General features: G+C 44.5%; 1 protein-coding gene across 7 annotated transcripts in view; it reads right to left on the bottom strand.

Moving 5' to 3' along the window:
- The window catches only part of TLN2 (talin 2), a 1,262,084-nt gene that overhangs the window by 326,430 nt on the left and 912,476 nt on the right, over positions 1 to 23,178 (bottom strand). For all 7 annotated transcript variants that reach the window (XM_085643650.1, XM_085643649.1, XM_085643651.1 and 4 more), the window contains one exon: positions 18,046 to 18,165. In XM_085643650.1, coding sequence (XP_085499776.1) covers positions 18,046 to 18,165 — 120 coding nt within the window. The remainder of the gene's footprint in view (positions 1 to 18,045; positions 18,166 to 23,178) is intronic.

The following is a 23,178-nucleotide window of genomic DNA, read 5'->3' as shown; positions in this document are numbered from 1 at the left end:
ACACATATCTTCAACACATTACTTAATGCAGAGCCAGCATATGACTACAATTTGATCAGAAGCATTTCAAACTGCAAATTTCAAGCCACGTAGGAACAAGTACACAAAACAAATTTAAAAGATATTATTTTCAGAGACAATGGTAGAAAATAAGCTTCAAGCAGAGATGGAGAACCAGAGAGAATTATTTAGTAAGACAAAAAAGGTTTGATGAATTCTCAATGACTGCCAGAAAGAGTCAGGTCAGTTTTTTCTGGAAATAGAGATCCAGGTTCTCAGGGCAAGAAAGGAAATAATATAGCCTTATAGCCCGCCGTAGCGGGTTATACCGGCTATTAAAGGCCTGCTGCAGCGTTAAAGGCCCGAGCCAAAGGCGAGGGACTTTAACAAAGCAGCGGAACTTTAATAGCCGGTATAGCCCTGCTACGAAGGGCTATAAGGCTATTAGAACATTCTTCCACTAGAGGGCAGAATGTTCTAACTAACAAAACAAAGCCTTCAGGGAGCTCAGGGGGATTCAAATCCCCTCAGGCTCCCTGAAGCCTTTGTTCACAGCCACAGCTGTGAACAAAGACAATCACTGGAATGTTGGAGCTCCGGGCTTATACCAGCCATTATAAGCCCAGAGTACTCCATTGTTTTCAATGGAGCTTCCAACTTTCAAATGTTCTAATATAGCCGGTATAGCCCGCTACGGCGGGCTTTAAGGCTATATTAAAGGCCCGCTGCAGCGTTAAAGGCCCGAGCCGAAGGCGAGGGACTTTAACAAGGCAGTGGGACTTTAATAGCCGGTATAGCCCTGCTACGAAGGGCTATAAGGCTATTAGAACATTCTGCCACTAGAGGGCAGAATGTTCTAACAAATAAAACAAAGGCCTCTCGAAGCTCGAGGGGATTTAAATCGGCTCGAGCTCCGAGTGGCCTTTGTAAAACATTGGAATGTTGCTCTGCGGGCCTTTACCGGCCCGTAGAAGCATGGAGCACTCCATTGTCTACAATGGAGCTCCCAACATTCCAATGTTCTAATATGTGTCAGTGTGTCTTTGCTTTCTTAGCTGTTCCCTTTTTTCTTTTTAAAAATATGTGATTTGTTTCTAATTACTCTGCTTGGAGATCTCATGTGATAGCTAGATCTCTCAGTTATGATGGCTGAATGATGTGAATGCCCCAGACGATAAAAAGAGAGACCTCAAGTGTTATCCAATCTTCCGTGGGGAAACATTGCCGACCAGTTAGGATTGGTGTGATGTGCTCCAAAGTTACGGTTCTATGCAGATGCATTAAGACGGCTTTTACCAGAGTTAAGGGGGCATTGTTTCCTCCAATCATCAACTAAGATATGAACGGTTGTTCTTGAGGTAAGAGGGTTTTGATCTTTGGAAAGTTTTGCTAGGTATGGTAGAGGTATTCGGTTAGCGGGCCTATCATAGGTTGGATACCAAGGGGGAGAGTCTATTAAACCAACGTTGGCTAAATGAAGTGTTAGCCAGTGTTCAAGAGGTTTTAAAATAGATCCTTGAGGAACACTGAAGGTTACGGGTAATGTTAAAGATATTTATTTCACAAACTGTTAATTTCACCAGTTCATAAACACTCATTGAGACAGCATGAGTGACAGGATAATCAAAAGTGCTGAAAACTACAACAAGATCCGTTAGAGTGAATAAGTAATAATCCCTATTATCCAGGGCTCAAAAGGGGACATGAGGTACCCGAAGACAGCAGTTTCAGTGCTACCACTCAGTCTGTCATTCAACTGCGAGGGATTTAAAATATTGTAGGTAAGTAATATCAGTTGTCAATTGAAAGGAAAAAATATTTCCATGTTTTATTTTAGAAAGGGTAGTTTAGAAACAGGTCTGAAAGTAGTACGGTCCAAAGGGTCTATATGAATAACTTACCTTTTTTAATTCTTTTTCTGGTGGCTGCTCCATTTGCCGTAAGATTCCTCAAATTTCGATTCTTTCCATGCACCAAAGTGGACTCAGAAAAACTTGCTATAGATTGTGCACGCCAGCAGGTGGTATGATTTGTCACATATGAGTGCCACTCCTAAGCTCTGATGTCAGTCCATGTCCTTGGCTGCAGAAATGTGACTCAAAAGATTGATGTGATATCTAGCAGGGAGAAATTCTAGCTTGGAACATTATGTTATGTTGCCTGTATTTTCATAGCGTGCTATCACCCATTAGGGTATCCTGGGACTGTAGCAGGTATGTGAGGCTGGCCTCAGAATTCAAGAAGGGAGGAGGAACCTCCGATGCGTAGTGGGAGGTTGTTCCAGGCTTTAGGAGCCATGTATGAGAAGGCACAAGCTCCTGATCTGTTTTTTTGTATACGTAGGGTGTGTGCTAGTGCAAGTCTGGCAGAGCGGAGGTGCCAGGAGGGGTGGTGGAATTAAACGTGGCTGTTCAAATAGGCAGGAACTGTGTTGTGAAGTTCTTTGTATGTGTGGGTGAGGATTTTCAAGTGTGCACACTTGTGCAACAGGAGCCACTGAATATCCCTTAGGTGAGGCAGTGATGTGGGCCCGGCTTGAGAGATCGAGGACTAGACTGGCTGCTGTGGAGCAGTCCATTACGCTTCACATTCTCTTCTCTCTCATTTACGCATCCATGAAGGAGGATGTGCTGTACTGGTCTAACCTATGCCGCATCCCTAGATTCTAGATTGATAGGACGTAAAGAGCACTACACTGAAGAGCATCAGTTCCTTAGCTTCAGCTGTGTGTAGGCAATAGCAGCCCAGAAGAAAATCTTAGTCCTTTGGTTTGCCTTCTGCATTAAGATATGTTGTGGTCTTGCCAAAAAGGATTCTTCTGAAGGCCTCAGAGATCACTCATTTAGAGCAAAACTGTGGCTCCAGCTAAGCTGGTCCTGTTTTGGACATCCGCTATGGCGCCACACAGGTTTCTGTCAATATTTTGACCAAGCATCTCGGTGATAACTCTAAATTCCACAGGAATAGCCCTCTTGCCATTTTGTCTGTACGATGTCCTGGTGTAAGTCTATTACTCATACCCACCTCCTTTGGGAAAGACGTAGAGAGGGTATGGGTATTGAGTTAAAAGGTGAGGAGTTTGCTGGTAGAATAGTTTTTACCATAAGTACCAGTATTTGTGGGCAAATATCACTGCTCTATACAGGTGATAATTTGCTATGGGATTCAAAACCGCTGGGGTATAATGAAATCCCTTTAGTGATGTGGCGCGAATAAAATTTCCAAATAATGATGGTGGCAAAAGTAAGCTTGTCATGTCCTTATCATGCAGTGGGGCAAATGAAAATGAGATGGTCATCTTTCAGTGGCTGTGATAGGTAAGATAGGTGTTGCAAAAAGTGGGCAATTTAGGAGAATATCAGCATATGTATGTGTGAATTTCTTTGAAAAAAATAAGGTAGCAGTGGATGCTATTCCTTCATTATGGTTGGGGTGGCTAGGTGATCTATACAGAGTTAGATGAATAGATACGAGAAGTCTAAGACATCTGGTCACTAATGTTATTTGAGATTGACCATAGTGAAATTTAGCTACGGATTAGGGATTAGGTATTATCACTTTTCTGTGAATCTTTAGAGTTTATAACTGGTCTTTGGTAAATTTATTTTTTCTATATTTACGGAAATATTTTTGTAAGGAGTTTCCACTCATGTTTTAGCTCTTTGTTATGGCAGGTTTCTGTAGCTTTGTTTTCAAAATATTTCATTTTCATTTTGAGAGCTTTTCCACTGGAAGAGTCCAGTAACAAACCCACTCAATTGGGCAAATGTGGAATAGAGCCTGAAGCACAAAGGACTCTTCGGCTAAATCTTAGTTCCTCTTTCACCACATGATGGACCAGTGAATGATCTTGCCAATCTAACTGTACAAGATTGGCTGCAGTAGGAGTGCTGTCAAAAATCAACTCATTTACAGATACTAGATATTTGTGAGCCAGAGGAAGAGGATACTTGAGAAACACTGAGATCTCTGCAGTGGTTGTAGGGTATTTATCAAAGCATTCTTTGGTGGTTCTAATGATTATGTACTTTTTGGAGAAAGATATTCCAGGGGAATTGGAATGCACAGTTGGTTCTACGTGATTTGGATATTCTAAGAATGTTTCGGAACGGTGAAGGGAGTGATACGGATATGGAGCTGCACAGACTAGAAAGGAAGAAATGTGAGCTCTGAAGTTCCCTCAGTAAAGTCTAAGTGGATGGCGGCAAGGTGAGGGAGTTAATTAGTGACAATAGCCAGGTTGATCTGTGTATAGGTACAATGAGACCTTCAAGCTTTGCTACATTGGCTTATCATGGAATGGAGCTCATGTAGAAATACATCACAGAAGCGCAGAGGCAGGGGAGTACTGAAAAGCTTCTGAGAGTGGGAGAGGCGGAGAGTGGGAGAGGTGGAGACTGGCATTTTCAGCTGCATGTATTTAGAAAGATTTGAGAAAGAAAAGGCTTCTATCAGCACAGGACGAAAAAAAGAGTGAAGAAAACAGAGCTACTTCTAATAAGTTGTTGTATATGAATTACAAAAAGTGCTCAAGTAATGAAAAGTTAAGTAGCGTAAAGTGAGGGGTGGCAGTCAGCCCTTACATAGCAAGTAGTCTCAGAATAACAGCAAGTTTAATGTTTAAGCAGGGAATTAGTAATGCTACTGGGGGAAGATGTAGAGGTCAGAAAAATTAGACTTGGCTAATACAGAACCTTCCATGAATGAGATGATCCATTTATGTTCAATGGTTAGGGTTAAAGTATTCTGTCATAATGTACTTGATTAACTTTCTAAGTGGCAGACTGTTTCCATGGGATGTCTGAAGTTAGCCACAGATCAGGATCCCTATTATGTTGTAGGTTGCATAGGAGGTAAATGCCTCTGCATTTGCTTCCAAAATAAGTATATAACAGGGGAGGATCAGAGATAAGAAGAGACTCAAAAATAGCAGCAGCTTTTGAACAATTTAATTACCTTCTGTACCGCCTTATCTGATAGAGACTCTATCTAGCCGGAGGTTCATTCTCGTAGAATAAACCCCAGGCGTCACACTGGATCTGGAAATTTGAGCAGTACCCCTGTGTGCCGGTAGGTGGTGTCATCAGCTCCATACTGGCATCGCCTGCACCGGAAGTGACGTACGTGGTACATTCTTAGGTGCCATCTCGGAGCCCCACGTCAGTTAATTTTGCAACTTTCCACACCAGGTGCATGGAGTCATGATGAGAACTGCCCATTGGTGTGAGTTTCTGGGGTCCTTTCCAAGGGGAAGCTTTCATCCTTTAATCAGGTCACAGAGCGGAGAGGATGGGAGGGTCGGGTCGCAGTTTCCTTACTTTAGAATAGATATCCATGCAATGCCTCTCCAGAGGCGGGTCTGTGAACCTAATTTAGACCAGAAAGTCCTGCAGTACCGAACAGGCAAAATGCTCTTCATGCCGGACCTGAATGTTCAGGCAGTAGTGCTTAGCAAACATGTGCAAAGAAGCCCACGATGCAGCCTGACCTACGTCCAGGACTGGTACTCCGCGAGCTTAATCGATGGTTGCAGCTCTGGCATTAAGAGCGCAAAAGCACTCAGGTGGCTGCTTCTTGGCAAATGCGCAGCACATCTTTATGCAGAGCACTATCAATTGACATTGGTTCGTTTCTGCACAGCCTTCCCTTTCTTGGTCCCGATGTAGCCTACAAAGAGTTGATCGTCGACCGAGAATTATTTTGTGCGGTCAAGGTATAACAACAACACTCTTTTTGGGCTCAGATGGTGGAGTCCCTCCTATTCCTTGGAAGGATCAGACAGGGAATAGGAAAGTGGAATTGTGGAGCAATTGGCAACCCACTTGAACTTCTAGGTGCTGGTTTTCGGTTCCGACAGTGTACGGAAGCCTGCCAACCAGGCTCCAGTGCCAGTTCTCTTTCCTTAAATCAAAGTAACTGTTCAATTTTACCCCAGTTAGCAAAGACTTTAGCACCCCTAAAAGTCCATAGTAAATGGCACCCCTGATACCTTGGGCATGGGTACTCAAGAGGTTCAATAAGGGCTGCAGCATGTATAATGCCACCCTAAGGGTCTTCCATACAAATTACATGCCAGCTGCCATTGCTGGCTGCATGACATGGTGCAAACCATGTGTGAAAACAAGAAATGGCAGACTGACTGTGTGCCATGCTAAAGTCACTGCATATAATGTATGTAAGTCACCCCTGCAGTAGGCTTTGCAGCCCTAAAGCAGGGTGCATTATATTACATGTGAGGACACAGCTGCATGTGCAGCTATGCCCGTGTTGTCTTGTTCAATTACTAGGTGGTACAAGTGAGCAAGGAAGCCATCTTAGGTGTAGGTACCGGGCACTGGTCATCACGAGTTCCCCAGCTACATGATGGCTTTACTGAAACCCATGGTGTTTGGTATCAAACATCGTGTCTTAATAAATCTGTACTGTTACCAGTACTAGATGTATTATGATATGCACCCACAGGGCACATTAGAGGTGCCCCCTGAAAAACCTACCATTATCTAGTCTGACCGGTTCATCCAGCCTGCCACCACAGACACATTTCTGACTCCCTGCAGGTGAGAGCCAGCGCTCCCTGTGGTCAGAAACAATGCCTGTTCTGGAGGAAGGTGTTCACACCTTCTCCAGCAGGATGGATAGTGATTTAGCATATCAAGGCCAGCGGCTTCAAAGCCCTTGCGCCACCTTTGACATGCGACCCCGGCTTCCCCGAGACCTGGGAGATGCCCTCCCCCCAAGGCCCATTTTGCACTAGGACAGGTGGGAAATTAGCTATGCAATAGGCGTGTTGCGCCTCCAGGCTAGTCACAACCTTAAGGTGGGCTACCTGATGTGCTTCAAGAAAGAAGGGCTGCATCATCTTGTTTTTGGTGGAATTAGGAACTCTGAGACGGGGTTATGCCCAAACCCCACAGGAAGTGGTCATATAGGGGGTGTAGTGACCCAAAGGGTAAGTGCCCATTGGCTACAACCCTTTACTCCCCTTAATGCCACTAAATTTAGTATTTAGGTGGCCTGCTAACACTATGAACTCCAATTTGTCTGCCTGAAAGAAGATTAAGGACAAAGAAGAGCCGAAGACGTGAGAACTGTGGACCAGCACCTAACTTGGCGCAAATCCCTGCCTGGCTGCTGCTCTCTCGACAATCACCAACACCGACTCGTGCAGAACCTGAACAGCCTACCCAAACCTTTGGAGGTCTGCCCAAAAACATCTCCATTGGAGTGGAGGAGCCACTTCCCTGCACCAGCAGACACCGACAGCATTTGCCTGGTACAGCGTTTTGTCGACCCTCGGAAGGTACCCCAAAAATATGTCTTCGTTGCTCCAGGAGGTCAGGCCCATCTCCCTACCGAGTTTGAAGATGCCAGGACACACAGGAGCCATCCAGCACCAATACCCGAGGTACCGGAGCCAGTTGCAAGCACCAAGGATCCTCAAGAACTTCATACTCCTCTCCCTCCTCCCCTTCCCAGTCAAGGTCATTGAGAAGGCCATCAATGCCCAACTCTTCAAGTTCATCAGAGAACCACTTCCTGGACACCTTTCAAGCCAGTTTCCGAAGCAACCACAGCAACGAGACCGTACTCCTCGCCGCCACTGACATACGCTCTCTCCTCCACAGGGGCAAAACGACAGCCCTCATCCTACTGGACCTCTCTGCCGCCTTCGACACCGTCTTCCATGGCACCCTAATCACGAGACTCCACGACAAGGTAGTGGACTGGATCCACTCCTTCATGACCGGCTGAACACAGCGAGTCAGACTACTCCTGTTTCTCTCAGAATCTACATAGATCAGATGCGGAGCGCCTCAAGGCTCCTCCCTGAGCCCCACCCACTTCAACATCTACATGGCCCCCCTCACAGCCATCGCCAGAAGACCACGAACTCAACATGGTCTCCTACGTCAATGACACCCAACTGATCATCTTTCCCACCAACGAACCCACAGCCGCCAGAATCAACTTTCACAACAGAACGAAGGCAGTTGCTATCTGTATGCAAGACAGCTGCCTCAAGCTGAACTCGGACAAGACGGAAGTACTCATCCTGGGACCCAGGATGAGATGACTCCTGGTTGCCCGCCGCACTAGGAACCCTTCCCACCCCTACGGACCACGCACAGTAACCTCAGCGTCATACTGGGCTTCTTGCTCTCAATGAACCTCAAGGCAACTTAGAATCCTCATCCTGTTTCCACATGCTCCGCCTGCTTCAAAAGGCATTCAGATGGCTCCCCACAGAATCCAGAAAGACGGTCACTCCTGCACTCATCAACAGCAGACTTGACTACGGCAACACACTCTATGCCAGCATCGCCCAAAAAAAGCCAGGAAACTACAGAGCGTCCAGAACGCCGCAGCCACACTGGTTATGGACATCCCCCGCCGCAGCCACATAACACAACACCTCTGACATCTCCACTGGCTCCCTATCAACAACATAATCACCTTCAAGCTCCTCACACTTGCCTACAAGGCCCTTCATAACGAAGGACCAGAATATCTGAACCACTGCCTCGCTTTCCACACACCCGCCAGACAACTCTGCTCTGCCTAACTTGCCCTGGCCTCAGTCCTAAGACCCTCAAGAGCAGAGATCCACCCCACCCCCTGGGCTCTGCCAGACAGTTCCCTCTTGCAGCCTTTTTCTTACAGGTACTTTTCCCATTGACTTTAGTGGTTAATGTTAGAGGCTACCACCGCGTAAAGCACCTCTGCACCTGGACACCCCAGGGGAGGTAAACTTGAACTATTGGTGCTTTCTTGGACCTTAGCCCCTACTTACCTCAAGTACAGAAGTGTCTGTAAGTGTGTCTACACAGTGAATGTTTCTCCCATAGGTAAACATTACAGTGTTGAGGTTCATGACTCAAATCTGACAGCTGTCATTTTTTACTGTTATTATTGTAAAAACTGATAACATCTAAAGTACCTACTTAATTCCGATAATCTTGGTGTTAAAATGTATATAAAAATCTGTATTATTTTTCTATACTGGTCTCGAGTTTCTTCGTAAGTGGGTGTCTCAATCATTGACTGTGTGTGTACAACAAATGCTTAAACCTCTGATAAGTTTAAACTGCTCGCCCACCCTACCAAATAGAGAGCATTTAGGATTATTAGTTTAAGCCATGTAAACCAATAAGGATAGTCTGGATGAACGAGTTACTTACCTTCGGTAAAAATGTATCTGGTAGAGACATAGTCTAGCCGCTGATTCCTTAACTTAGAATATCCCCAGTCGTCAGACTGGATCTGGAAAATATTCCGCAGCAGCACCTCTGCGCGCTGGTGGGCGGCTCCGCCCTGACGTCGTCCACAGACATGACGTCAGTGGAGCCATATATGTCCCTCCCGGGTCACTCACGTCAGTTTTCGTGGGAGAAACTTTTCTGCGTCAGAACACGGAGCCATCACTAAAAAACTGTGAGAATATGAGAACAGTGTGCAAAAACAATGAATAAAAAGAAGAAACGACAGGTGAAACAGAGCAGTGCTCTGAAGAGCCATCCCGCAAGAGCGAAGGCTCAATCATCGGTAAAGGGAGACAAGGATGTGGAAAAACAGCCTGGCAGAGGATAGAAAGTCCACATCCATAAAGTAAAACCGTGAAGGAGAACAAGTCCGGAACACAAGATTATGGAGAGGCCACCACAAGACGTCACCAGAAAGAGACGTCGCAACCCCAATACAAGACCCAATAGATCTGAAGTAAAAGGCCGCAGGGGTGGCAAAGACCACAAGGCAATGGAAAAGGGGAGAGCGGGTTCGTGGGAAAAAGCGTGAATAGATTTCACACCGTACAATCCAGGCCGAGGGCTGGAAAGAACACAGGAGCTATCAACATGCCGCCTAATCTTGAGAATGTGCAGAATGGAGCAGAGAAACAGAACAAAGCAGTCTGTGTTGGAGTGAGAGAACGTCACTTTGCGAAAGGGCAAGCCACCCAAAGGGAGGCGAGTATAGAAAGCCCCAACCACAAAAGGTCCTCGCAGAACGGGGAGGACGGGCAGACGTTAAGGAATCCCCGGCTAGACTATGTCTCTACCAGATACATCGTTACCGAAGGTAAGTAACTCGTTCATCTGATAGAGACATCTAGCCGCAGATTCCTTAACTTAGAATAGATATCAAAGCCATACCCATGGAGGAGGTGAGTCTGCGACTGAACCCCACCAAGTTCCCGAGAGAACTTAGTCACCCATAAGGTGAGTAAAACAGCACTGTCAACCTTTGGGACGAACCATAGTGAGGACAGTAATGTAGCGCAGTTAACCACTAGACCATAAAGCTCTAAAGAGAGCGAAAAACACTGGGAGGCAAAGGCACCAGAAGCCGTTAAGACCAGCACACCAACCCCTTTGTGTATTCCTGGGATGAAGGAAGGAAAGCACAAAGCCAGGATGCCCGTGGCAAGGTGAGAGGGATATAACTTTGAAAAGGGGTTGGAGGGATCCACAGGACCCGAGGTGGTGACAGAAAGCAAAAGCAATTACCGGTGTACCAAGCAGAACAGTGGAAAAAAGGGCACTGAAGAGCCTGCACGTGCAAAGACACGTGGGGCAGCAGTGGCAAGAGGCTGACCCTTATCAGACATGCCAGCATGGAAGAAAACATGTACTAGATATGCTGGAGGAAAAAGGAAGGTTATGACTTCGCAAGAAGTGGAGCTGACCCAAGGGTTTGAGAGAGAGCTGCCGAAGCAACGTGTTGCCTGCAGCAAAACCTCGTGACGGGAACCGGTATGACAGAGACATCGCACACCGGTCTCATATGTACAACTGCGAAAAGGAGCTCTGTTGAAACCTGCACCAGCAAGACACAAGAGACAACAGTGGCAGGATGTCAATCCACGGCCATAAAGTGCCAGTAGTTCTAAAGCCCTGACACGCCAGGACTTAGGCGTTGTGTCACAACCCGTAAAAAGGGCAGATGGTAAGCAGTCAAGCTTTAAGGAACAAGAGCGATGCTCGGAAGGCACCTAAGCCTACCATAAGGTAGCTAAGCATACCGTGTGGATGCTGGAACCACACGAAGTAAGCAAGGACCTCCTGAAGCGGTGCGTGAGCAGTCCAGAAGCGCACAATAGCAAGAAGGCAACGGCCCCAAAAAGGGGCACCAAACAAGCCGGGCACTACATAAGAGCTGGCGGAACCAGCAAACCGGGCCAAGAACCACGGACACCACAGGAATAAAAGAGCCTGCATGGATTCGCCTGGTAAGAGCACAGAGCAAATATAGAGCAGGAGGAAAAACTTTAAAACTATGAAAACGTGACCCCACAAGAGTCCAGAATAAGCTGAAATTACTCATAGTCATGTGGAAACTGAGTAGGACAATGTCCAAAGCAGTAAGTAACCCATGCCCCTTGCCCGAGAGGAGCAACAGTCCCCTGCAAGACAGAGTAGGGGGGAAAAAACTAGTCACGACAGTGTAAAAGGTGAGGAAAAATGTAAAGGTCCCGGACCCCAATAAGAGAGTATTCCAAGGAGAATACGTCCATTTGAGAGTGCACAGCATGAACCCAAGCAAAACCGTGGAAACCCCCTTTTGGGAAACAGCAGGAAGTATGGAAACCGCTGCAGAATAAAAGGTCAGAAGGAGGTCATAACCATGCACAGCAGAGAACATCTGCTAATCCACTACCTTGGAGGACAAACCCAGAAGGGGCTGGTAGTCCAAGTTGCACCAATAAGCAAGCCGCACAGCGGCAAATAGGGTGTCGGGTGTGAAAAAAAAACTGCGACAACAAGGTGTCCCGCCAGGCGTGAGAGATAGACACCACATGGTATGGAACCTACGCCAGGTTCCGATGCACCATAGAAGGACCAACAATGCTGTCCAAGGATCACTGTAGAAATAAACAAGTGGCACCCACCAGGATGTCCATAGGGAGACGCCATTGGAGCGTACCAAGGCAAAGGCAGAACCTAATGGCAGCAAATACCCCACATAGGGTAAGGCTAATCCCCAGTAGGGACGTCCTCTTGGGCTAAGCACACAGTCAGAGGACTGAAAGACAAGAGAAGCCGCCGAACAGCTGTACTGAATGAACATTGAAATGGCTAACCGGCCAGGAAAAGTAACCGGCACTAAAACTAACCAGTACATTAGGTTGGGTGCCGTAAAAGGACACCAAGGTTTACTGCAGCCCGGAAAAGAGACGGGAGACCGCCGAATTCGTGTGGCGGTCAAAAAGATTCCCCCCATTGAACGACAGATTTCTGAGGGCATCCCAAATATGATCAGGGAAGGGACTGTCGTGCAGCCAAGCACGGCGGAGTAAAGCCACAGCGCGAGCAAGGACCCGTCCCAGAGAGTCAGTTGCATCAAGGGAAGACCGAAGGGAGAATTGTGCCATGCTCCTGCCATGCAGCAGAAGACGAAGCAATTCTGCCCGTGGCCCTTCTGTAACAGAAGGGAGAACACAGATCCCTACCCTACTCACGTGTGGTGTGACAATGTCACACCACACGTGAGTAGGGTAGGGCTCTGTGTACCCGTCCTGAAGAAGCCGCACGCTTCGAAACATGTTGACACACACATGAGGTTTTGGGTTTTGTACAATAATACAACACACCTCCACTCCACACAATTTTAATAATACCGGCACCAAGGCTTATTAAAAAATGTTGTATTCCTATGTTGCTAGGTGTTTTTTAACATTCACTTACCACTCACTCCTGACCCTACCTCTCACCACCTCTCTCACACCACACATAGAGATTACATCAGTGCTCCCACGTATTCGTAGGTAGTAGCACGCCGCGTTCCGTAGAGGGATGCGAAGACCCCTATGAATAAGCATGATACCAAGGACCCTTTTGGTGTGTGAGGGGTATTTAAGAAACACAGTGTGCTTCCCACCAATGTAGGAAACACCCTTGACCCATGATCAGACCTCATCTTCATTGGGTGGATCTCTTTACTAATAATTACAAGGGGAGACTGCATCCACCCAAGGTGTTCGTGTAGGACACCGACTCTCCACTCCCTCCTTTATTTTCTTCTATGACTAAGATATTTGCCAGGCAGATTTTAACTGCTGTTAAAGTGAGAAGGATAAGGGTCGAGATTTGAGGGCTTTTATATGAGTAAGAAGGAAGTCTGGCTAATTAGATGACAAAACCCAGGCCTGAAGGCAGTTTTAATGCGCTCAGGTACTTCATGTACTTATTACATATTGCAATGAACCAAGAAACAGACTCCCAGGATTGATACGTTTTCCAGTCTCAGTTCTTAAAGTTTCTTGCCTTATAATATTGTCTTTTCAGAGTCTTTCTTGCAGTATTCTTGTACATCACCTTGTTGTATGAGCGTTACTCTGCAAAGGGGTGACTGTACTGATTGGCTACTGTACATGCTAAAGATTATCTACCCTTGTGACGATTTTGAGACGCTTTCTGGTAAACGAGCGTGGAAATAGGATGTGTTTGAGTACATGCCAAACAGATTTGTTTGCATGTTGAGAGAGAGCCAAGTGTGCTTTCAGACTAAGTTGTTGAAAGTAGCAGAACATACAATACCTTCATAAAGCTTAATGGTAGGGATGTTTTAATAGCCTATGCCAACTTGTTTCTATTTGAAAAATCATTAAGGATGTTATGCTAATTGTGTCAGCGTAGTGGACTAATGCATTTAGAACAGGAATCTGTGACAATAAGACAACTAAGCCTTTTATCCTCTTGAATTTAACAATAAACATCTGTTATTCAGCATCAAGAAACTTTTGAGATTCAATATAGGCTTTGCAACTAGACATGTTATGTTGAATGTATTAATGGTAGAACATCTGAGGCGTCATAAGAAAATTATCAAATGTATCCTGTTACTATCGATTTTAATGAACATCATTCTGCTGATGCATTTTTGTTACAGGCAGCTATATTTACCAACGTACAGATCTATAGCTTAGACAGACTGCGGACAGAATTATGTTTCGCTTACATATGAATGTACCTGGAGGTTTGTACTGCTCTTATAGCCATAAGTCTTCTATTACATTAAATAATAGTTGATTATGGAATTAAACATTTTCTTAGAATTTATTGTTTGGTCTTTTTTTACACGATGATTAAATAAGCTGGTGTTAATGAAGTTAGTCTAACTGGATAATCGATTTCTTAAAAAAATATATATACGTTTTACCCTTTTAAATATAATTCACATTAAAATGACTTCTGTATGCATAATGTAAACAAAGGTGACAAATGTTTAAGGTCATCTTCAAATTGAAATATATTCAGCTAAAATATGAATGAGAAATTAATTAAAATTAGATCAGATGTTAATGAATTTATAGAGCACTGTGATGATGCAAATAGCGTGCTGGCACTGGAAGGTGTTAGAATTGTCGGGTTTGATCAAAGAAAGGCTGTAGTTAAGTACTTGAAAGATCAGATTTTTAAGGCTTCACTATATGCAAGGCTGTGATACAAGTACATCATTGTTAAAGGTAAATTAATCAATTGTTAACCCACTCACAACACAAAAGAGAGATGCCACCTAGTGTGGAATGTTTAACAGTCCTCCTGTACATTTATGGAGGAATGTAGAGGTCTGTAGGGAAAGTAAAGGTTAACTTTCTCCTGTTTGTAAAGAGTTTCTTGCGTGTAAGCATTCTGGTGAATTAGACACATTACTCTAAACTGAACGAACTTGTGAACTGCAGGCCAAAGGAATTCTGGGTCTGTCTATGTAATCCTAACATATTGCAGGGTGCCAGATTGTGAAGAAGTTGTAGTTTACTGAAAATAGAGAATGTATAATGGATACTTACTGGTTCGCCTGGTCACAAAAGAGCTAGAAAGTCTCCGTCCCAACCTTGGTTTTCTAATGAACTTAAGCTACAAAAATCTGTCTGTAAAAAGCTTAAACGGACTTGGAGACAGGCTTATAGTCCCCTAGCTAAATCAGCTCTTAGAAATTCTCAGAAGTTATATTACTCTTTGGTGAAGACGGCCAAGGGGGTTTATTTTGCTGAGCGTATTGCACAATCTAAAAACAATTCCAAAGAAATTTTTTCAATTGCGCAGAGTTTTTTGGATCCTAAAGCTGAAAAAAGGCCCTTACCGGGTTCTAATGATTGGTGCAAAAAACTTTGTCTTTTTCTGCAATAAAATTAAATCCATTCAGGATAGTTTGGGGCCCTCTAGCCAGGCTTTGGTGACACAATCTTCTTCCATTGGGGCTAAGTCAAGCATGGTTGGCCCGTCTTTGACTACCTTTTCAGTTATTTCCCTCTCGGACACCTTGACGATACTTAAATCGCTGAAATCGGGTTCCCATATTGATCCTTGCCGTGCTAGGCTTTTAGCAGCAGCTGCAGATACAGGTAACCCGGGAGTCAACAATATAGTGAATTTGTCTCTTCAGACCGCCACAATTCCATTTGAGTGGAAGCAAGCAAAACTCCTTCCACTACTGAAAAAATCCTCTCTTGAGCCTGCATGTCCAGCCAGTTATCGTCCTATTTCCCTTCTTCCGGCCATGGCTAAGGTCTGTGAGAAAGCTGCCCACAAACTCCTCTCTGTGTTTGTTGAGATCTCTGGTGCTCTCCACTCTGCCCAGTCAGGTCTTAGAGCGCCTCATAGCACTGAGACAGCTTTGGTTGAGGTGGCTGAGGCGATTAGAGGCTGTCTGGATGCTGGCTGCAGAGCCGCACTTGTGCTTTTAGATCTCTCGGCTGCATTCGACACCGTCCCACACCAACAACTTTTGGCTCGGTTGTCCCACATTGGCATCACTGGGCAGGTATGGAAATGGATTGAATCTTTCCTTACTAATAGATCGCAGCAAGTGTGGTTGCCGCCTTTTTCTTCTACCCCGCGCAGTTTGAATACGGGTGTCCCACAGGGTTCTACACTTAGCCCTCTTCTTTTTAATGTTTATATGACTCCTTTGGTTTATTTAGCCGAGAAGCTGGGTGCGAGGATTATAGTCTATACTTTGGTTTGGCGAGGACCTGAGATTCTTGACCCAGATTAGCAAACTAGCGGGGGCGTGTTTAGGCATGCTTAAACGTCATAAGAAGTTACTGCCGTTGCTTCCTAAAAATGCCAAGGAAATGGTAACACTGGCACTTATTTTGTCCAGGCTGGATTATGCTAACGCTTTGTATCTCGGACTTCCGGCCTACCAATTAAAAAGGTTACAGATTGTACAGAACGCGACGGCTAGAACTCTACTGGGCTTGCCAGTTAGATCTAGCGCTAGCCAGAACCTTCGAGCATTACACTGGCTCCCGGTTGAGCAGCAAGTACGGTTTAAGGCCTTGTATTGGCCCACGGTGCTCTCTATCAGACCGGGCCTCACTACCTTAGAAGGCGTTTTTCGTTTTATGAGCCTTCTCAGCAGCTTTGCTCGATGGGTCAATGCCTCGCGGTGGTTCCCAGGTTCCGCTTGATAAGGCTAGGTAGCTGCTCTTTCTCAGTGAAAGCGGCCAGAGCCTGGAATACCTTGCCCTTCGATCTACGGAACACGGATAGCCTTAGGCTATTTTAAAAACAATTAAAAACGTTACTCTTTTCGCGCCAGGACACTTTTTTAGTATCTGTGCGTGTTACAAAATGAGGTTAACAGAACATAACATTGAAATACTCTTTCTTTTCATTTCAGAGGATGAAAAAGGCTGATCCTTTTCGGTATATTCAAATAATTATACATAGAGAACACAATCTTACAAATATGTTGTGGCACAGCTAAATTATTGTTATACAGCGGCACCTTCATTTATTTTTTGCCATTGAGACAGGAGTCATGGGAGTGACCTAATTGTGACACCCACAACTCCTACAACAAACTGCCTTGTTAACTCCCAAAGATTAGGATATCCATCGTTGCTGAATTAAGCTTTATGCTACAGGCTGCAACCCACTGAGCAGAGCTGATAATGCTGCTTTAATTTTTTTTAGGTAGCATGTGCTGTATCACCAACTCTTTTCCATCGACGTATGTCATAAATGTAAGAACAAATGATGCAAACAGCCGTGGAAGGTTAGTGACATAAATGAAGAACAGCACAGGTCTAAGTGGAGAGCCCTGTGGCACACCTTGCTTTACTGATCTGAATGCAGAAAGCAAATAAGATATTTTACCATTGGACACCTGGCCTGGATATAAAAGCGAAGCCATTCTCTGGCCATGCTACAAATCCCAATGTGATGCCATCTAGGACTCAAGATATTGCGATATGGTTTGAAAGGCAGCAGAGAGACGAGTAAAATCAGAGCTACTCTACCACCCTCGTCTAACATGCAACAAATGTCATTCAAAATAGAGAGAAAAGTTGTGGTTAATGAGGTGATTATATACAGCTTCATCTTTGGAAAATTGATAATGTTTTTTTATAAAAATGGTAACCTTATTTCATTCAAGAGGAGGATGGTAACTATGATAAATTCACAATCTTCGGAGTGCAATTATTTCCATAAGGGTTTTAATAAAGTATGTTCAAATGGTAAAAGGGGAACTATGGCGGAGAATGACGCAAAACAGACACCACCAGACAGACAGAGATATTCATTATTAAACCCCATCTGAAGGCCACAGATGTGGAAGATTTTAAGTGATTTTGCTAACACCCACTATCAGTCTTATTTTTGTTTGAAAAATACAAAAGTGCCCAAAATATGGCTCTGTCACCCACAATGCAGGACAGTGAGCCACGCTCTGGACAAAAAGCAGCACAGTCACATGAATGGCGGTAGGAGAGGCACGGAATCTATGCGGGCCTGCAGACAGAATATAGGAATTTTTATAAGGTTTGGAGGGGAATAAACACTTAGCATAAACAAGTTGCTTAATTTAAAATAAAAATATATTTGCATCAGACAAAAGAAGGGTGAAGTTAAAAGTAGTAATTTTTATCAAGGTTGTGAGTTAACATATCGAGATGCAGGTGAAGCGGAAATAATTAGCTTAGTTATAGACTGTAGAAATATTTCAGTGAATAAATAAGAAGGGCACATTTATAGTGTAGACATTCCTTTGCAAAAGAAGAGAGGAGAATGCCTGAAACCAAAAAAGGCAAATCCCTACCGAGTCAAAAAGGAGCTTCTTGCTGGACTCGCCAATACTTTTCAAGGCCATATCCACATCCTTCTGTCCAGGTAAACAATTCACGCAGTTGTTCAAGGAGTGCGACACTGCTTTGGCCACCTTAAAAACAGGGAAAAAGAGAATACAGAACATTATATAAGCATATAAGACACACCATCTCACAACTACAGTACACAATTCTGCATTCATGGTATGATTGTTTGTGTAAATGCATGACATACCATAACTTATTGTTTATTGCATAATATAACTTGTTTTCAAAGGAGAAGTAATTATAAATGTTATCAAATGTGTAACATTATGCTTTGGCATTGCACAGTGGAAATGCTGAGACGCACCTTTAATCATAAAGATCAGTCGTAGTACTGTGATGATGTCAATCTGGTTGAGGTGTTCCTAACACTGACATTACCAAGTCTGCCAGGATTCAAGCTTTTTTACAGTGAATCTATTACCACAAATTCACCTCAGAAAGGGATGCTATCGGTTTACCCTAGCAGGCACTGAGATGGTTGACTTGACTTTGATTATTTCCTTTATTGGCCTGGCTGTCTTAACCTATAGGCCTTGAAACCCGAGCTGACTACGATTCTTTTTCACCTAGTGTGACAACAGAATAACCCAGTGGTTAGCTTTCATTACAAAATTCATATTACTCAACGTTGCCATGCATTCAGCATGGTACAATTCTACTGAACATCTAGCACCATTAGAAGGACTAATAGGGCACCCTCAAATGGAGAAGAGAATACTTCTAGATTACAGTTATCTCCTTTGCAGACTTCTCTGTGAGAAAGGGCATATTTGAAGGTTCACCCAGCATCTCAGCTGGGAAACAGAAGGGGTGTTTACACAGAGAGAGCAGCAAGAACAATGGCCAATATCATAAAAAGCTTCAGCAGTGGGAGAGACTCATGTGATATCATAACTAAATTGCCAGAGTGAGAAATAAGAAGTAGCCTTACACGGTCTCTATTCTGAGATGGCATATGCACTTCCCTTACTGGATGCTGGCCTCAGCCTCCATTCTACTGCAGTGAAATGAGGATGGATGGGGCCTAACCAGGCCCTGTTTTTTTTTTTTACCGCAAAGCCGGAGCCTTTCTCCATTTTCAATGTATCTCTACCCCTTCTCTTTATATAGGAGTTACTACTTCACTGATTTGCACTAGGGGATACATTATGCATAAAGCTCATACATAGTTAATGGTGGACTTTCAACGGGCTGAGGGACCTTATGTGGAAGATATATATATATCATACAAAGAAGCCCAAAAGAGAAGAGGCAACCAACAGCAGGCAAATCCAGGCACTGCAGAATCCTTTATTGAAGCAAAAGCCGGCATTACACTGACTATTTCCCTTGCCCTTCCCCCAACGCGTTTCGGAGCTCCTGCTTCTTGCTCACGGGGCCGGCATGTGCACGGGCAGATGCGCGCGAAAAACAAGTCTCGTAATTAGCATATCTCGCCCTCCAATGGGCTTTAGTAATCAAGGCTTCATGGGACTTGTAGTCCTTGCACTAAAATATTACCTGTCATGGGTTCTGCCTCACACAACATTGTTTTCAAGACTCTCAATAGAGCCTCCAGTGTAAAGTCATTTCTTAATTAGCCCTAACCTGCCGTTCTGCTATCCAGTTGTTGGAATCCCCAATCAGCAGCCCGCCAAACAGTCTAGGCGGTGGTGCTGTCTTTAAATTTGGGACTCTTTTGAATGATATATATAACCAGTCCTGGCAGCAAACCATGACAGATGCTGACTCCGTGGGAATGTAACACAGTAAGTTTATTCCAAATTATAGCCTAGACGCGTTTCGACGGCGAACCGCCTTGTTCACTTGTATGTATATGTATATATATATATATATGTATAGTATATATGCAAACGCACAAAGGGTAATATGCTATTTCTTACCAACGTTGAATGCGGGTAGGGAGTGTGACTCATGCAGGCGAAACCTCAAGTGGTTCGTGATGCCCCTCCCCTCCCACAATAATGACAATTAATAGCTTATTACATTCTGCACATCTGCAAACATTGTTTATGCCATGGCATTTTTTCATGTTCATTTGTTTTGTTTTTTTGTTTAGAAGAAAAAAAAACATATTTAACCTAAACCACGGTACACTGGGTTAAATATATGCAGTGCAATAAAAACATATTTAAGGGGCCCTTGTGAACATTAGGGGAATTGTTTCCGTGTGTAAAGCAATTTTAATAAGCAGTGTTAGGCTTTAAACAATAATTTTCTTATTTAGAGTTTGTACTACTGCGTTAATAAATTGCAATTTGACAGCTGCGCTTATTAGTACAGTTGATATAAGTAACCTATCTTTGGGGCACTTTTTACACTTACACACACACACACACACCTATAACTCACCCCTATACCATGTACACTCACCTCTTAGAATTACGTAATTGCAGATGGCATGACTGTTGCTATGATTACTATGAATTAAAGTAGTACAAGTCATGTAATTCGAAAGCATACAAGCTGTGCGTGGAGAAGACGCAAGCTATAGTTAATGTTATTTGCCTAGCGAGTTTGAAACACAGTGTAAGCGGGTCTGAGACTTACAGTAAGTTTTGACTGGGCATAAATTACAACTTTAAGTTAGAACTATACCTTTTGAATCTCTAATGTTTATGTAGTTTAAGTTTGTTTTGAATAGAAATAATACATTAAGATTTCTTTACTAGAACTCATCTTTAACCTTTGTTTTTTTAACAGAATTTTAATTTTTTTTAAATAAAAATGTGTTTGAAATCGTAGAGTGGAGTGTGGTCAAGGGGAGTGTTGTACAGTAAAGTGGAGGAGAGTGTCTCAGTCTGTAGTGCCATAGAAAGGAGTAGAATGGAGCGGCATAGAGGGAGATGCGTTGAGTGTCTTAGAGTGGCATACAGTGTAGTGGCGTAGAGTAGAGTGTCAGAGTGAAGAGGAGTGTCGTAGAGTGTCATGGTGCAAAATGTTGTGGCAGTGAGGAAACGCGTTACTTACCTGTAACAGCAGTTATCCAGTATTGGTGTCTTTCATAGATTCACATGCCTGAATTATTCCCCGTCGTCGAGACGGGAGCCTCCGGTACATAGAAAAGTAATGTCCTATAGACATACATAGAGAAAAATAGGCCTAAGGGCCTCCCCTTAGTAGCCTACCCTTGTCCTTATGTAAAAAGGACCAAACTCTTAGAGCCAGCCAATCAGCTATCACCTCCCTCGAGAACCTTCCTGACAGGAGCCTCAGTCCCTCAGATTTTCGTACGCACCAAGCTAGGTAGGCGTAACACAGTTAGAGAGAGACGTGAGTCCTTCCAGGGGAGGCGGGAGGGTTGCATGTGAATCTATGAAAGACACCAATACTGGATAACTGCTGTTACAGGTAAGTAACGCGTTTCTTATCCAGTATTAGGGGTGTCTTTCATAGATTCACATTCCTGAATCAGAGTAGTTAGCAGTACATTATGCACATTTCCGATGTAATCATGCCATATAGTCATTTTAGATAATACACATATTACCATGCGACTTTGAAACATTGGCATACATCAATATATCATAGCAGCAAGAGATGTGCATACCAGGATGGCGGGATGTTGGAAGGCTCACCTCACTGGAATAGATGGCGAAGCACCGCCTGGCCCACTGCTGCATCCTTCATAAGTTCAGCATCCAGGCAGTAGTGTCTGGAGAAGGTGTGCGGTGACTTCCACGTCGCCGCTCTACATATGTCCAAAATCGGCACTCCAGCGAACAGCGCTGCTGATGTGGACATCGCTCTGGTGGAATGCGCTTCAACCTTAGCTCTCAAAGGCCGTCCGGCCCTGTCATGGCAGAATGCTATCACTGAGGAGATCCACCTTGAGATGCTCTGTTTCGTTAGAGGCATACCCATCCTTGGCCTACTGTAGGCCTCAAATAGCTGTGATGACTTCCTGAAGCTCTTTGTTTTGTCTATGTAAAACTTTAGACACCTTTTGAGGTCCAAGGAGTGTAGCGTCCTTTCTGCTGCGGTGGTAGGGTTTGCAAAGAAGGAACATAGAACCATCGGTTCATTAAGGTGAAAGTCTGAAGGCACTTTCGGTATGAACTTGGGATTTGTCCTCAGCACCACCCTGTCCTGTTTGAACTGCATGAAGGGTTCCTGAATGGATAGAGCCTGTAGCTCGCTGACTCTCCTGGCAGATGTTAGAGCGAGCAGCAGAGCCGCTTTCCATGAGATGTACTTGATGGATGCTCGATGAATGGGCTCAAAAGGGTGCTTCATGAGTTGGTGAAGGACTAAATTGAGGTGCCATGTCGGTGGGACCCCTCTAGGTCTTGGGAAGGATCTATATAGTCCCTTTAGGAACTGCTTGATAAGCCTATTGGACCAGAGAGACGGTCCTTTGTAAGTCCTGGTGAATCGTGAAATGGCCGCCAGATGCACCTTTATGGATGCGTGCGCCAATCCTGACTGTGCCAAGTGTAGTAGATATGGCAATATCTGTTCGGGTGTGATATGGAGTGGTCTCAGGCCTTTCTCTAAACACCATGTGCAGAATCGTTTCCATTTTAGAGAGTACGTTTTGTTGGTACTGTCCGCTCTTGCTTTTGCCAGCACGTCCCTGCATTCCTGCGGGATATTTAGATGACAGAACTCTCTGTGCTCAGGAGCCAGGCCGATAACCTGAGCGATTGCAGGTTCGGGTATTGCACCTGCCCGTTGGACATTGTCAGCAGGTACGGGTGCTGCTTCAGACGAATCGGTGTCCTGATGGAGAGGCGATGAAGATCCGAGAACCAGTGCTTTCTCGGCCAGAACGGGGCAATTAGGATCAGGGTACAGGGCTCCGCCTTCATCTTCCTTAGAACCCTGGAAATCATCGGAAACGGTGGAAAAGCGTACGCAAATACGCTGAACCAACCTATGGAAAAAGCATTTCCGAGTGACCTTGGTTGGGGACGCCAGCTTGCGTAGTTTGGGCATTTGGCGTTCTCCTTGGTGGCAAACAGGTCGATTCCTAGGACTCCCCATTCTGAGAATATGTGATCCAGCGTACTCTTGTCGAGCTCCCATTCGTGGGAGAGGGATTTCTGTCTGCTTAGGGCGTCCGCAATGGTGTTGTC

Source organism: Triturus cristatus, chromosome 3_1, assembly GCF_964204655.1.
Source record: "Triturus cristatus chromosome 3_1, aTriCri1.1, whole genome shotgun sequence".
NCBI classification, from domain to species: Eukaryota; Metazoa; Chordata; class Amphibia; order Caudata; family Salamandridae; genus Triturus; species Triturus cristatus.
This window is presented reverse-complemented; position numbering and strand designations above follow the sequence as displayed.